This window comes from Mus musculus, chromosome 13 (assembly GCF_000001635.26).
Source record: "Mus musculus strain C57BL/6J chromosome 13, GRCm38.p6 C57BL/6J".
NCBI lineage: Eukaryota > Metazoa > Chordata > Mammalia > Rodentia > Muridae > Mus > Mus musculus.
Genome location: NC_000079.6, coordinates 41,132,897 through 41,149,480, shown reverse-complemented (window position 1 = coordinate 41,149,480; position 16,584 = coordinate 41,132,897). Strand labels below are relative to the sequence as shown.

Genomic DNA, 16,584 nt, shown 5'->3' with positions numbered 1-16,584 from the left:
ATACATACACACACACACACACACAAATATCCCAAAGCCAGATCTCCCAAACACTCCTTGCCCCAGGCATTTGGATTGGGGAACATCATCCTGTACCAAGCTGTGTTCATCCATCCACCCACTGATGATCATTTGAATCGTTCCCATTTGATGGTTTTCTTAAACGAAGCTGCTGTAAACATCTGTGCACATTCTCTTTGTGGACCTATGCTAACAGACATCTTGAAAAATACAGAAGATTGGAAGAAATGGACCAGAGGGTAGGGACCCTATAAGAAGCTACCAAGTGATTGTGAGACTACTGTCGCTTCCATTCTGTCATGAACGTGACATACAGACAGCATTTCTGAGACTGGCCGTCTTGATGACGTACAATGCATTCTGCTGTCGGCTGAGACCTTGGAAGTATCAATGTGTGCAGTTACTATGCCAATTAAAAAAATATGTTAAAAAGGAAAGTCACTTACTTTATATTATTTAAGTCAGAAGCCTGGTTTTGAATTGATGGTTCTTGCATATCCAAAGGATAATCATATTCTGAAGTAACTAGTTAAAAATAAAGTAATGATAAGCACCTTGGGCAAACATTTAACTGGACCATTCAGAGATGGTAGAGAAACTCACTGCACCTTGTTCTGGTTCATCTTGTTTTGAGTTTTCAAGTGAACGTTCTTCTGTATTTGTTATCTGAAAAAAAAAAAAGAGAGAGAGAGAGATGAGAAGAGAAGAGAAGAGAAGAGGAGGAGGAGGAAGAGGAGGAGGAGGAAGAAGAAGTAGTAGTAGTAGTTGTTGTTGTTGTTACTATGGTAACAGGGAAGCCTCAGCGTCCAGTTTTTGAGAACCACTCTGCCTCTGAAACACAACCACACACAACTTGTTATGTCCCAATGACTCTGTTGTTCCAAAACTTTCACTTCCAAATCACAAGCAAGGACTTGTCGTGATCAAAGATGGCCATGGTATGTATCAGTTCCATAGGAAGTGCTATGAGAATGTTTCCAGGAACATCAGCACTAGGGACCATGGTTCAACTTCCCAAGATTCCTAAATGGTGACATCAAAAGGTGACAACTTATCTGAAAGACTCAGCTCCGACTGTTAGATGTAAAAGCCCGACTCCGTGCGTTCACATAAGGAAACAAGAAATGGAATGTCTAAGCCACACAGAGGCTCTCATATTGTTTAATTTTTAAACGTGCATATTAAAGTGCACATGGATGATGTAACATGTCGGACTTTGCTTCATGTCTGTATTGTGAAAAGTCTGATAAGTCAAGCCAAACACATGTTTGGCACTTTATTATTGCTTTATAGTGAGAACATCCCAAACCCTTTTTGCCAGCATCGTCATTACCCACCGCCATCCTGCTGTGAAATAACATGCCAGCCCTTCTCACCCCAGCCAGTTGATAACTGAGCGCCCTTTTCAAAATCCTAAGAAAGCCAGACCTAAGAGCTATGTGTCACCCGGTGAGCTGGATAGTTTTATGTCAACTCAACATAAGCTAGAGTCATCAGGGAAGAGGGAACCTCAATTGAGAAAAATGCCTCCCATAAGATTAGACTGTAGGCAAGTCTGTTGTGCGTTCTCTTAATTAGTGATTGTTGGGGGAGGGCCCAGTCCATGCTGGATGGGGCCACCCCTGGGCTGATGGTCCTAGGTTCTATATGAAAGCATTCTGAGCAAGCTAGTAAGCAGTGCCTTTCCATGGCCTCTGCATCAGCTCCTGGCTCCAGGTTCCTGCCCTGCGTTAGTTCCTGTCGTGACTTCCTTCAGTGGCAAACAGTGGTATAAAAGAGTAATCATAAATAGACCTTTTCCTCCGCAAGCTGCTTTGCCCATAGGAGTTCTTGACAGCAATAGAAACCCTAAGCCACCTCCACTGATTGACACAAAGCCCTGAGAGCAGCAGTATTAGTCAATGTATCCACATGTTCCCCAGCAAGAGAGAGAAACCACATCTGACCCTCAGGCTCCATCCCTACATTAATTTGCAGATATCTTCCTCCAGATACCAAATGAGGGAACACGACGGAGAGCAGTCTAGACAGGCATTTCGTGGGAGAGACATGTTCAGTGAACAGAGAGAATACATCAACTTGGGACATGAACTCAATCTGAAGACGACAGATTATTGGCCCACAGCCGTGGAAGAGAAAACTGGGCTAGCATTCAGGAGAGGAGATGTGTGCTTGTCTATCCTGAAGGCCACAAATACTGATAGAACCTAGTGGGGAAACCCCCACTCAACTCCCGATTCGGCGTGCACCCAAGAATCATGAACTGACTACCATCTTGATATAATTACATGAGGACGTTTAATTACGGAGCTCCGGACCAACATGTATCCCACACAGGAGATAACGGATGTCAGCCACGAGGCTCGAAAGCCAGGGGTTTTTATGGGGTAAGGGGCTTAGGGGTGTGGAATCCAGCATAGCAACACACTATTGGCTTATTCAAACATTAACAGAAAGAACACAGGGCATTAGGACTTTGTTCCTGTGGGCTGGGGGCTTATCTTTGTTCACATAGCAACCAGTTGATGTATGACTTTACCCGGCACCAAGGGGCAATAGACAGAGGGGAGGTTCTGGCCAGATGGTGTTGACTTAGATAATATAGCCCTGCTGGTCCTTGCATACCTTTTTATCTTTACAGTCAAGATGTTCTTAGGAATGCCTTAACAACAATCCTGCCCTGGCATGCCTGGGGGCTGTTCTGCTTTGTTCTCAGTCTCAGGCCAGGGCAGTGGGCTCCTAAACAACTTACAAGTTACAATATTTTATCTTCCTTCAATACCAACCTCCAGGCTCCCTTTACTCACACCAGGCACCGTCTGGACATTAAAGCAGCGAGTTATTAAGCATCGGTCAGCTTCAGCATCCACGAGCTCTGGCAGGAGTGTGGATTCTTCCGCATCCTCTATATTCAGTAAGAAAGGAACAAAACCCAGTAACCTCCATGAGCCAAGCGGGCATTGTGTCCTTACTCTCCAAGCAAACATGGCTCTAGTACACCGCCACCTAGTGGTAAGAGCTGGTAGTGAGGTTGTGCCTCGACTCTCAAATCCAAAGCTAAGCACTTGAAATTGAAATTCAAGAGAAGCTGCCTTGTTCCAGTAGGGATGGGCATTGACGAATTGCATCTCCTGACAACCCCCAGCCTCTGTTCTTCTTGGCCGCTTCCAGATGTCCCAAAGAGGGACATCGGCAGAATGAGAAGGAGCTTCAAGGTTATGATCAGGTCTTCATAGGATGCTATTAGGTGACCAGCTCAGGGTGTGAAAGACTTCTTCCAAGGCATCCCCATGCTTCTACAGAGAAGTTAGAGTCAGAATTCTGCCACATCCCTGCATACCTGCTTCTCTTTCACAGCGACCAGGAATCTCACCATCTTCTTTTTCAAGGCCAGAGAAGAGTTTTACCAAAACAGAAGTCTGAAATGAGGGGGCCTTTAAAACAAAACAAAACAAAAAAACAGTTCTAAAACTGACCCCACAGCGAGTTGATTAGAGGAGCTGTGTATCTGCTACATTCTTTTGCATGTTACCCCCTCCCCCAACTACCACCTTCTAGAATCAGCTCTGTTTGTTCAGCCACTCTCCCGTGGTCTTTTGTCAACTGTCATGGCGTGAATGCACTCTTCAATCTTTGCATCTTAGAAACCATACCCACAGTTCAGTAGCTGTGAGAGCTGGGGTGTTTTTTTTTTTTTTTTGGTGCGGGGAGGTGCTGTAAGACTGCTTCTGAGTCGAGGCATTCAGAGGCTGGGTGTAGCCTCCCCTAGCCTTGAGTAGGCTGGCTTTGACCTTGCTGCCACTGAGAATGAGACCACCTGGGGTGGAACTTTCCAACTTAGATGGCTCTATTGTTTTGTCACCTGCCCCTGCTCTTCTCCAAGACACTGCTTACTGCTGAGAGGCCGGGGAGATATTCCAGAGACAGCATCCAGCAGACAGCATCCAGCAGATCCACCTATAGGCTGGCAACAGGCACCAAGAATGAATTGGCGGGGATTGGGCCTCCTCCCTTTATAAGCACAGACTCTTAGTAAACTTGGGGGCCTTGAACAGAAACATGTCTTGGCCTCCATTATTTCTCTCTCTGTTTCCTTCCATACAGCTCTGGCCTCCCACTCAGAAACCCAGTTAGTGTGGCCACAGGCAGCTACAGCTGGCCAGATGTCAGGACAAGGTCAAAGGAGACTCCAGCCTCCAGAGCTAAATAGACTCTGTTTCTTTATCAGTGACCTAGCCTGTTGATGACCTATAACAAAATATGGAGGAAGAGGGGGGAAGGAGGAGGATGGAGGAAGAGGGAGGGGAGGGAAGGGAGATGGGGAGGAGGCAAGGGGGAGGCAAGGAGAGAGGGAAGGAGAAGGGGAGGAGAAGAGGACGAGAAAGGGAGGGGAGGAGGAGGGGAGGAGAGGATGAAGGGGAGGGGGAAAGGGGAAGAAAGAAAGAAAGAAAGAAGAAAGAGAAGAAAAGAAAGAAAAAAGAGAAAAGAGAAAAGAAAAGAAAAAAAAACCTGGCATCCAGATTCTTCCAGTTTAAGTTGCTCTAAGGCCTGGAGTGACTTTACATTTACACTTCCCTGGCATGTGGCTCTCTCAATGTGAGTCTGCAGTGAGTGCCCACTAAGGAGTCTCCAATCCCCACCCTTTTCTTACAGGAGCTTCCTACTCCAGGAGTTGTGGCTTCCTCTGGTGTAGACTCCAGTCCTCCACACCAAAGACATCTCATTCAGTTTGGGGATGTGGGAATGTGCTGATTCAATGATCCTCGTAAGTAAAGGCCAACTGAGCACACATGGGGCCATTTTGTCAAGTGACATTACAGAAAAGCCTTCTTCCTAAGTTGTCCATACGCCCTCCTCTCTCATCCTCCTTGTAGGACCTTGAGAACTAGTAGATCTGTAGAACACCTTATCATCTATAAGATGCTTAAAATAGAACTCAAAACAAACGAAAGGAGCCAGCCAAGACTCTCTCCTGCACCTTGCTCCTTCCCTTCCTCTGGCCTTTCCATTCAGTCTCTTTGACTGTTGTTGGATGTCCTTTTACCACAAATCTCTGCCTTGCCTATTGTCTGTGATGAAAACGCACCCCTGTGCATGTATAGGAAGAAGTGGGGTCAAGTGGGGAGACCGCAGAATCCCAAGGCAGGTGTAGGGCATTTCTACAAGGAAAGACCAGTTACAGAGTTGAGAACCTCCCTGCTGGTTCCGCCCAGAATCAGGAAGAAAGGTCAAGAAGTCTGCCGTCTCCATGGGAGTATGAACATGGGAGTATGGGAAGGAAGTAATAATACCTCATATACAAGCTGCACTGTCCACAGTACATGCAAGAAAGCCTTTCAAGGCAGAAAGGACTTTTGTGCCCTATGTATTGAAGATAATGGACCCATGAAGAGATCAGATTGAACCTAGAACTCTCAAGTCTTCTGCTTGACCAAAGGATACATCAAAACCCAAGAGACTGAAAATATATTTTCAAACAATCAAAGAAAATGAAGCCAGGCATGGTAGCACAGGCCTTTAATCCCAGAACTTTCGAGGCAGAGGCAAGTGGATCTCTGTGTTCAAGGCCAGCCTGGTCTACATAGTGAGTTCCAGGGCTATAGAGAGAATCCCTGTTTAGAAAAAGGAAGGAAGGAACGAACAAACTAGGGTAAGAGAAAAAGGGAGAGAGGGAATGAGGAGAGAAGGGGAGAGATAGATGATGGGTGGGTGGGTGAGTGGGTGGGTGGGTGGATAGGTAAGTAGGTAGGTAGGTAGGTAGATAGGTAGGTAGGTAGATAGATAGATAGATAGATAGATAGATAGATAGATAGATAGATAGATAGATAGATAGATAGATAGATAGATAGATAGATAGATATGCCACCTGTTTGTCTTCTCCCAAAGCTTGAATGGAAGCTTGTAAAATGCCAAGTTGCCTATCGAAGTGGATTTCTATTTTCTTTGCTTCTCTCTTGCTGATAACAATCGGCTGCTTCAGGTAAACGATGAACATCTTTATCCTATCATTTTCTAACCAAAAAAAAAAAAAAAGTGCCATATCAGGTATATCAGTGTAATGAAAGCTTGTGTCAACTGTACAGAATCTTCTGCAGAGAATGTGAAGCCATACTAAATATAAATGATGTTGAAATTTTTATTTACATACACACAAATACATGACTCAGAGGCCGATTATCTGAACACATGAAGGACCTTGCTGTCCTAGTAAAGAAATAAGTGTCATCTTATAGGGCACCATTCCATGTCTCCCTAAAAGGAATTCTTTTAGGTATTTTAGTTTCAAATATACTAAGCAAAACTCTTCTCTCCCTCTCTCTTTTTCTCTCTGAAATCCTACAGTTCTAAAATTCAGTTTCCAACATGCCAATATCCATTTCAGTAGACAATTTTTTTTTTTTTTTTTTTTTTTTTTTTGGTTTTTCAAGGCAGGGTTTCTCTGTGGAGCCCTGGCTGTCCTGGAACTCACTTTATACACCAGGCTGGCCTCAAACTCAGAAATCCACCTGCCTCTGCCTCCCGAGTGCTGGGATTAAAGGCATGCGCCACCAAGTAGAAACATCTATGGAGATGTCTGGGTCTCAGACAACAGCCCCTTCTGTGATACTGTTGTGGCAAATGAACAGTCAGTTTCAAAACTGAAAATAACTCAGATCAAAATTCAAGTTCAGTCTCAAAAACAAAACAAAACAAAACAAAAAAAACCCCTGCATCAGTAAAGACTAGACAGATGCTAGATCTCATAGGAAGGTCATGAAAGAGCAGACAGAGCTAAGAGCCAATTACCTACCCAAGGTAGAAGAGAGAAAATGAAGAGAAAAGGGAACACACAGGTCTTCACCTGGGTGATCCAAGATGACAACCCACTTGGCAACTATTGGCTGATACAAATTACATGATCTGCCAGCAGAGAACCGCTTCAGACTGTAAAGATTTAACACAGTTAAGAACATACAACAGCACAACCATTTTCATCTTAATTACAAGTTGATATCTTTCAAAGCGTCAGTTAAGTAATGAGTTGAAACTAATCCACTCTTTAGTTTAATGACGCTAAAAGAATATTGCAAATACTCTCTGGTTGCCTTGTGGTTAAGGACTCGGCTCTCTCACTACCTCAGGCTGAGTTCAATTCCCATTCAGAGAAGCCTCCCTTCTGGGTCTGGACACATGGCTCAAAGAACAAGAGCTCATTTATTCTTCCAGAAGACCCAAGTTCAGTTCCCAGCACCCACATCAGGCGGCTCACAAACACCTCTTCCATCAGCTCCGGGAGATCCAACACCCTCTTTTGGCCTCTGCAGACATCCACTCACATGCAAGAATTTCTGGACACAGACAGACATGGACATGTAAATAAAATAAATATTTAAAATGAAAGAGAAATACTCCAAATAGGAACATATGGTCAAAATCTGCTCTAGAATTAACTAAACATTGTAACAGCAACAGAAGCAACAGTCGAAGCTCTATGGAAAGGCATCTACATCTTACCTATAATGATGAACTTGACCATGGCTTCCTTCAAAAGTTTTACTGGCTCCCACAGAGCACTCTTGAGGGGAAAAGAAAAGGGGGGGGGAGGTCATGGACACATAACCGTATTTACCCAAAGAATTCCCAAATGCTTAGGTCTGCTGGGGAATGAACCCTGGTTACCTCTGCATTATCTATGTAAAAAGTCACGCTCTGGCTTCCTAGGTTAAAATCGATCCAAAATTCCTCTAATTTTTCATCTGCTGGTTTTCTCATCTGTGGGAGAATTTCAGCAAAAGTTATACGGGTATCTCACGTCAAAGGGTCCAATTAAATCACTCATTAATAATAACCTATACCCCTAGAACAGAACTAGTACCAAACTCGGAAGTGGGTCTCAAGTCTTGTACTCCATGCCCTTTGCAGAAAGAGCCCGTTGTCCTCAGACTATCTAACAGATACTTCAATGTGTTACATGACCCTATCCATGCAACTTTTTCTCTTGGTGAAAATCATGAAGGGAGAGGGGACCCGTTGTGTGTTGAATCTGTAGTAAACGACACTGAATAGCAATGGAAACGCCAAGCAAGGAAGATTTTGTGAGCAAGCGAGCGGCGATCTGGTGTCCTGCTTACCGTTAACCAGGGAACAGCTAATACTTAAGCTCTGATTGCTTTTGCTTTTATAATTATAAAATACACATTCGTGGTAAAAATCAAGCTTCCAGCGATGCAGTATTCTAGAAAGAATAAATGTCTTTTCTGTCCAACTCCCCATGGGCATCTATCTGCCCAGAAGCTCCTCCTGCAACGCCCTCTATCCTCCCTAGGGGAATCCTAGACAAATGTCAGAGTCCAGGCTGAGCACCACTCATCTGATAGACTTAGACCAGAGTGCTTCTGTTTTTGGAATGTCTGCATGTATGTAACAGGAAGGAGACTTGGGGAAGGGACTCGTTCATACCACAAACCAACTGACATTCATCTCCTAGGGGAAATTTATACCGTAGTTGACATATTATATACTTGTATTCTACTTGTGCCTTACATGAAGACAGTGTGGGATATTTTATGTTTCTTTTACATCTTATTTACTGTGTGTTTGCATTCACATGAGTGTGTGTCATGGCATACACGTGGAGGTCAGAGGACAACTTGCAGGAGCCAGTTCGCTCCTACCATGCATCTCTCAGGGACTGAGTTCAGGCCACTGGGCTTGGCAAACACACCTTTATCTGATGAGCCATCGCCATGGGCCACGGGGCTTCTTGTGTGCAATGTGTGTTTATGTGTGTGTGGATGTACATGGGTGTTGAACCTCAAGTAGCATCTAACTTTCTATTCTGCATACAGGATCCTTGCCTAGAATTTCCTCGGTTCTACTTGGCTGGCCAGTAAGTCCAGCGGTCTTCCAGTCTCAGCCCAAACCGAAGGACCCAGAACTGGAATTAAAAGTGGATACTACCACTCCTAGCAAAAAAAAAAAAAAAATAGAAGAATAGAAGAAGAAGGAGGAATTATTTCTAAGTATTAAACTCCTGTCTTCATGCTTTTGAGGCAGGTGCTTTTCTGACTAAGCTCTCAAATCCTAATCTTCCTATTTGGTATCACGGAGCGCTCAGTAGGTCAGGCTTGTTGGAACATGTTAGACCTTTGGCATAGGATGTTCAACCTTATGCATAATGCCATTATTCCATGAACAGTAGACCAAACACCAGACTCGCTATTCTAGAAACCCACTTTCTAAGGAGCAAGAATTTTTTGGACAATTTTTCTCTCCATCACTCAAGCCTACCATGGTGACCACAGAGAGGAGCAGAGAGCTTTCCCCACAACACACGCCACTAAAAGCCAGTCGACAGGTGCTAGTGTAAGAGCCCGGATTTAAGCAGGTGGAAGCCTGGAAGCCTGGAAGCCCTGGCGAGAACAACCAGAGAATAAACTCCTCCTCGGGGAAATAGAAAAGGAGAGAAATATGGCAGGCAAGCATCCTTAACTCAGCTTTACGAAAAGGAGCTTTGTGTTGGGAGTTGACCCCACGAGCCATGAAGGGGTCCCTGAGCCCATGATAAAGAAATGATCGAAATGATTAGTGAGGACACTCAAGAAATCTCCGCTGAGCCATGGTTTTAGGTAAGTAAGTGTGCTTCCCCTGGAAGCCGTGAAGCTATTGCTCGGAGCCCTATTACATGAAAAGCTTGTTTCTCTAGAACCCACAAAGAGATGAGGAAAGGAAACTAGTTAGCTTTAGTCTCCAAAGTATGAGGTAGAATGGGAGCTAGAAGGCTCACACCAGTGCCATAGCATGAGTTACAGTGACACATAGTTCAGAAAGATCGCTCGCCCCCAGGGTGACTCTTGCTATAGCACACAGAATGCAGAGAAAGGAATGTGGACCAGTTGCCAGGAGCAGAGGGAAAGAGAGGATTATCAACTAGATGGGAATAATTAGGAGAACCTTGACTCTTTGTCTTCCAATTCAGCCATGTATAATGTTCCCTATGAACAGGTGAAATGCAATGTGAGGGTCTGACACTCACAGACAGTCTGAACTCTGAGATCCCTCCTCCCAGTATAACCATAGACCCTGTCCTGGCTAGTTTTGTGTCAACTTGACACAGGCTGGGGTTATCACAGATAATGGAGCTTCAGTTGAGGAAATGCCTCCATGAGATCCAGCTGTAAGGCATTTTCTCAATTAGTGATCAAGGGGGAAAGACCCCTTGTGGGTGGGACCATCTCTGGGCTGGTAGTCTTGGGTTCTATAAGAGAGCAGGCTGAGCAAGCCAGTAAAGATCATCCCTCCATGGCCTCTGCATCAGCTCCTGCTTTCTTACCTGCTTGAGTTCCAGTCCTGACTTCCTTGGTGATGAACAACAGTATATGGAAGTGTAAACCGAATAAACCCTTTCCTCCCCAACTTGCTTCTTGGTCATGATGCTTTGTGCAGGAATAGAAACCCTAACTAAGACAGACCTCTTTAGGCTTTCTGAAAACACATCCTGGTTCTGACATAAACTGATCAGTTTGGAGGTCAGGTCACTAAGAGAAGATAACATCTCTTTTTTAAAATGCCCAGTACCTGAGGACTGACAGCCAGGGTTATTCTGGCCTCTACATATATGCACCTGCGCACACACACACACACACACACACACACACACGTAAATGGCCCCTTAGAGTGCTGACAGCAAAGTCTGACCTAACTGTGTTTCATTTCACACCACCCGTGTAGAGAGAGGGAGGGGATGAAGAGAGGCATGCAGACCTACCTCCTGACCATCAGCAAAAGCAGCCAAGCACGGGAATGAGTAGACCCTACAAAACACCTCACAATTAAACATCAAAATGACCTGGAGTTGTCTTACAGTTTTCACAACTATGGCATGCTGGGCAGTCTCCTATACACAGGACTTATGAGGGGACTCCAACTCAGCAGATAAAGATCCTCCTGTGGTGAGATTTCCCCTCCAGCAGACAGTTTTTAAGTCAGGATTATTAGCATTCTTTTCAGAAAAAGAAAAATCACTTGGTCCTAATTCCTAAAGAACAGAGTGAATTTAGCAAATATCATCTCATCCAGGAGTTACCTATCCATATGTCCATCCTTTAGTCTTTTCAAGATTACTCTTCAAGAAATTCAGGAAGTCTCAGGATAGGAAAGATGGCTGAGAACACTTGTTGCTCTCGCAGAGGACCTGGGTTCAGTCCCCAACACCCACATGGTAGCTCACAACTGTCTATAACTCCAGTTCCAGGAGACTCTGTGTCCTTCAGGCACACATCTGGTATATATGCACAGAGACCAAACACTCAGACACACATAAAATAAACATATTTAAAAAAAAAAATCTAAATAAAAAACCCATCCACTTCCGCCTCCCAAGTACTAGGATTACAGGTGTGCGCCGCCACACCAGACTCTTCCTCAATGGCCAACCAATTAACCACTTGGCCCTATCAGTAAAATGTTGAACCTATACACTTAAAATATTACAAAATATCATAACTAAATAATCCCAAAGTCACATTACCTTCTCTGGTTGCCAAGCCTGTTGTTCAGGAAATTGAGGAACTGCCGACAGTCCTAGGATAAGCAGTGTGAGTCTTACATTTAGATGCACACTATCTTCACTACATCCTGGCCAACCCTAGGGTTCACAAGGCTCCACTGCTCTGTGGCAGCAATGCTTTGTGCCCAGAGAGAAGGTTGTAGGCAAGCCCCCGCCTCCGACCCTCAGTGTTACCTGCTCGGCTGGAGAATACTCAGGGCTCAGAAGCCAGGGCTTGATGGGTACATTTGGGCCAAAGAGTGAGCAAGAAAAATAGACCTCCCTTAGAGTCCAGTATTTGACTAACTCATCTACCATACACTTCCCTGACATCTGCCCAACACAAGCCATACAACCTATCAACATTAGGTGAATTCATGTGGACAGATTCCCATGCCTCTCCTTTGTAGATCATCTATGCCATATACTCCAAGAACAAAGAACCCCCTCTAGAATTCTCCCAAACAGCATCTGTCAAAGCAGTGACTACGTTGCCCTGACATCTTAACGACAAAGAGACACACAGGTCCAGATATGTTGTCGTTTTTTTGTTTCTGAGGACTGGCTGTTGTCATCAAACATTTCCCACACTTCGAATCTGTATTTGGCCCTCAATAGACATGACCGACATAAGACTTTAATATAAAACCGATTCAATAGAGAAGCTGGACTGGGAGGTAGTTGGAGCAATGATATTGGAAACAAGATAATTTCTCTATTCTCGTCATCTGTAGAGAGAGACGAATGTCTGGTTACCCATGACATCCCAGGTGCTCTGGTGTCTGTCTGTCTGTCTGTCTCTCACTCTCTCCCTCTCCCTCCCTCCCCCCCACCCAATCTCCCTTGTGCTAGCTAGTTTTTTTTTTTTTTTTTTTTTTTGGTTTTTCGAGACAGGGTTTCTCTGTGTAGCCCTGGCTGTCCTGGAACTCACTTTGTAGACCAGGCTGGCCTCGAACTCAGAAATCCATCTGCCTCTGCCTCCCAAGTGCTGGAATTAAAGGCATGTGCCACCACCACCCAGCGTGCTAGCTAGTTTTATGTGAAGTTGACATAAGCTGGAGTCATCTTAGGTGAGGGAACCTCAATTGGGAAAATTGCCTCTATAAAAGCCATCAAATTCACAATTTGCTCCCAGGCTCAGTTCCCTCTTAAGAAGCTCCATATGCATTTTCCCACATGCCCCCTATATATTTTATAGGCAAGCCTACACGCATTTTCTTAATTAGTTATTGATGTGGGAGGACCCACCCCATTTTGGGTGGAACTAGGCGCTATAAGAAGATCTGCAGAGTGAGCCATGAGGGGCAAGCCAGTAAGCAGCATCCCTCCATGGTCTCTGTGTCACCTTCTGCCTCCAGGTTCCTGCCTAGTTTGGATTCCTGCCTTGGCTTCCATCAATGGGTTATAATTTAGAACATAAAAGCCAAACAAACCCTCCCTTTCTTGCCCAAGACGCTTTTGTTCATGGTGTTTTGTAACAGCAATGGTTACCCTACCCAAGAAACTACTCATTTTAAGGTAGGATTTATTCACACTTTGCAGATGAGATCATAAGACTTCACCAGTTCATGACTTTATCTAAGTTTATGCAACCATCACCTAAGTTGGATTCTAAGTTGAGGTAAAACTCAAGTCCAAAAAGTCCCTGGAATCATGACTTTTCATCTTAGAACATATGATAGTCCTAGAGTCTAAGACTCACAATATAAAGGTTCATATTTAGTACAATGTAAATCATGTGATAATCCTGATTACACAACGGTGTTGATTAGAAGGCTTCATTAAAATGAGCACAGCAATATGAATTTCACCTTTTCCTGAGACTCTAATGCTGACTTCAGAGTCTTTGGAAAAAAATAAAGGAAATGCATTAGCAATTGCAGGAGGGAGGCAGATACACAACAAAGCCAAGAGCTAGTCTTGTGCCCTTTGAGAACAATCATAGAGAGCTTATTGTAAAAAAACAACCTACCTACCAACCACTGAAAATCTCTGCAACTTCACACGGTGGCAGCTGGATGGCACACAGCAAGGTCACTCTACAGTCTCACCACTCGAGTGCAATTACCAATGCCAGCCGTCTACCATGGCCACAAAGTCCCCCTTCATGGCTGTAATTCTCTTTATTCTTCAATTGCATCCCTACTCTTCGGGGGCCGTTCAAAATCTCTGCCTGCTCCTCAATGTTTTCCTTGCCTGAACCCATCAAATACACAGTTTGCCTCCTGGATTGATTCGCTCTGAAGAGCCCTGGCTGTATCTCCTCACGTGTCACACAAGTATTTTGCTTATGTGCTGTCACTGATGAGGGTAAAACAAACGTTAAGGATTGCAATCTGGTATTTTAAACAGCGAGGGGCCAGAGAGATGGCTCAGCAGTTAGGGACATAAACTGCTTTTACAGATAGCCCTAGTGTGGTTCCCCGCACCTGTGTCTGGCAGCTCACAACTGCCAACTCCACATCCCGGGAATGCAGAATACCCAACAAACCCGCACTCACACACATATTCTTACACACACACACACACACACACACACACAGAGAGAGAGAGAGAGAGAGAGAGAGAGAGAGAGAGAGAGAGAGAGAGAGAGAGAACGAACGAACTTAAAAAAATCTTTTCATCTTTAAGAAAATTAAATCTCCTGTGCCAAAAACCCAGGAGAGTCTGAAAGGATCCTCAGTAAATGCTGACTGAACCGATGACCAGAATTCTCACCGTCTCAAATTCCCGATTCTTAATTTTTTTGAAAGCTTCAGCCAGGGCGGTATTCTCAAACCACTGCATGGCAAGGTCATTCCTCTGCCTTCCCACAGACATTCGACACAGTGCCTCAGAGAGCGCCACCTGCTGGCTATAGTCTAGAGATTCAAAACACAGAAGACCTGGGTGAATTCTGGGTGCAGAGCAACAGAAAACAAGGTATGTTTAAAGTCAGAATTTGGTCTAGAGCTAATGCAACAAGACACATTCAGAGCCATTATGGCCATCCAAAGTCTACTTGAGGATTGCCAGGGGGGAAATCTGAATAGGTTTCATAGATAGCATCTTTAAGATACTACTTCCAAGGGTTGTGAATATTGTTTTGTTAGTAGAATGTTTGCCTACTACATACAAGGTGCTGAGATCAATCCTTAGTTAGTACTGTGAAAAAAATATATGTATAATATAGATCTAACATATATTTTTAGATTTTATATGTAAGGCACAGTAAAAATTCAAATCAAATAGCCTTAAAAATATTTTGACAACAAAAAAATAAAATCTCATTAAAGTTATGATATATAAAAAGCAGTGTCTTATTGTAGCTCAGGATAGACTCAAATTCACTCTACAGCCAAGAATAACCATGAACTCCTGATTCTCCTCCCTCCATCTTCCAAGTGCCGGGAGAATGGACTCACATCCCCACACCAGGTTTAGGGGCGTTAGGGCTCAAACCCAGGGATTTGTGCATGTTAAGCAAGCACTCTACAGCCACAGCCCAAACCTCAAATAACTGTAAAGGCAAAAACAGGGTGTAATCAGATGGACTGACGAGGTTGTAGTCACAGACTACTGTTTTTAAAATCTATAAAAATAAATCATGGAGTTAATATGAGGATTAAAAGTATAAAGATTATGTTCGGGAATAAAAAGGTCTCTGAGTCAAAGGCAGGAAGTAGGGATATAGACATAGAGGGCTTTATTCATGAATCTGACGTCTTTTATACTTAAAAGAATTTTAGATGAAGCACATGTGCCAATATATTAAAATGTGACAAAGCTGGCCAATATGTGTCTGTTGGCTATTAGGATTTTCAGCAGGCCAGAATCTCTTGGCAGTTAAAAAAAATGTAATTTCCTAACATCAAACAGGACATAACTTATTCCTCACACTTCCAGCATCATCACACATCTCCTACTGCCCAATATTCTATGCATTTAAAATTCTAAATACTTACCGCCCACAGTCAAGATCGTCCTTGCCAATTCTTTCCTGAAATATTGACATAAATTACGTTTTACTGAGATGAGCAGCCAGAGGTAAACCCTCATCAAATATATTTTAGAAATCAGTATCAGAATCTCCACAATGTGTAATGCCTTTTAACGGAAATTTTCTTTAAGTTTGCACATTAATGACCGATAAGCATTTTAAATGTTTTTTAAAAATAATTTTATATGCACTGTTGTTTTTCCTGTATGTATGTCTATGTCAGGGTGTCGATACCTCGAACTAAAGTTACAAACACTCTGAACCACCATGTGGGTACCAGAAATTGAACCCAAGTCCTCTAAAAGAACAGCCTGTGCTCTTAACCATAGAGCCCATATGCATTTTTGTTTGTTTGTTTGTTTGTTTGTTTGTTTTTCAAGACAGGGTTTCTCTGTGTAGCCCTGGCTGTCCTAGAACTCATTTTATAGACCAGGTTGGCCTCGGATTCAAAGATCTGCCTGCCGCTGCCTCCAGTGCAGAGATTAAAGGCGTGTGCACCACTGGCTAGCCTGATATGCATTTCTTTAAAAGCTAGAAATTTCTGTATTTTTGAGGTTCTACCTTCCCTTTCATGAAGTGAATTTAACTTCCTAAAATATGAGGGTCCATTGAATGATCTATTTCTGAAATTTGTGGTTTTTAGGGTTTTCTTGGACTTTTAGTAGAGAGATTTTTCTTTTTCCTTTTTCTTTTTTTCTTTTCTTTCTTTCTTTTTTTTTTTTTTTCTTTTTCCAAATCAAAGTCTTACTGATCAGGCTAACCTTGAATTCATAGCAATCCTCCTGCCTCCACTCTACAGGCATGAGCCATTTCTAATTGTTCTCTTTTCACCAATCACCAGCCCATGGGGTACACATTTTACATCCAACTTGACACCTGATGAAGCTGAGACCTTTGGTTCTGTTCTGTGCCTCCCCTATGACAAACTTGATGCAATTTTCAACTAAATAGGCTTAGTTTAGAGACATGATGAAAGCAACCTCTTATAGTTTACATCACTGCTACACTGTAATCTTCTCTAGTGTGTATCCATCCATTCTGGTGTGCTGACCAAATA

General features: G+C 43.5%; 1 protein-coding gene across 1 annotated transcript in view; it reads right to left on the bottom strand.

Annotated features, from left to right (window-relative positions):
* Sycp2l (synaptonemal complex protein 2-like) overlaps window positions 1-16,584 on the bottom strand; it is a 59,933-nt gene that overhangs the window by 24,871 nt on the left and 18,478 nt on the right. Inside the window, exons 8-18 of the mRNA NM_001324525.1 lie at window positions 15,493-15,527; window positions 14,267-14,409; window positions 11,531-11,583; window positions 10,769-10,814; window positions 7,681-7,773; window positions 7,516-7,576; window positions 5,888-6,033; window positions 3,362-3,455; window positions 2,808-2,926; window positions 630-687; window positions 468-546 (exon numbers count right to left, since the gene is read on the bottom strand). Coding sequence (NP_001311454.1) covers window positions 468-546; window positions 630-687; window positions 2,808-2,926; window positions 3,362-3,455; window positions 5,888-6,033; window positions 7,516-7,576; window positions 7,681-7,773; window positions 10,769-10,814; window positions 11,531-11,583; window positions 14,267-14,409; window positions 15,493-15,527 — 927 coding nt within the window. The remainder of the gene's footprint in view (window positions 1-467; window positions 547-629; window positions 688-2,807; window positions 2,927-3,361; window positions 3,456-5,887; window positions 6,034-7,515; window positions 7,577-7,680; window positions 7,774-10,768; window positions 10,815-11,530; window positions 11,584-14,266; window positions 14,410-15,492; window positions 15,528-16,584) is intronic.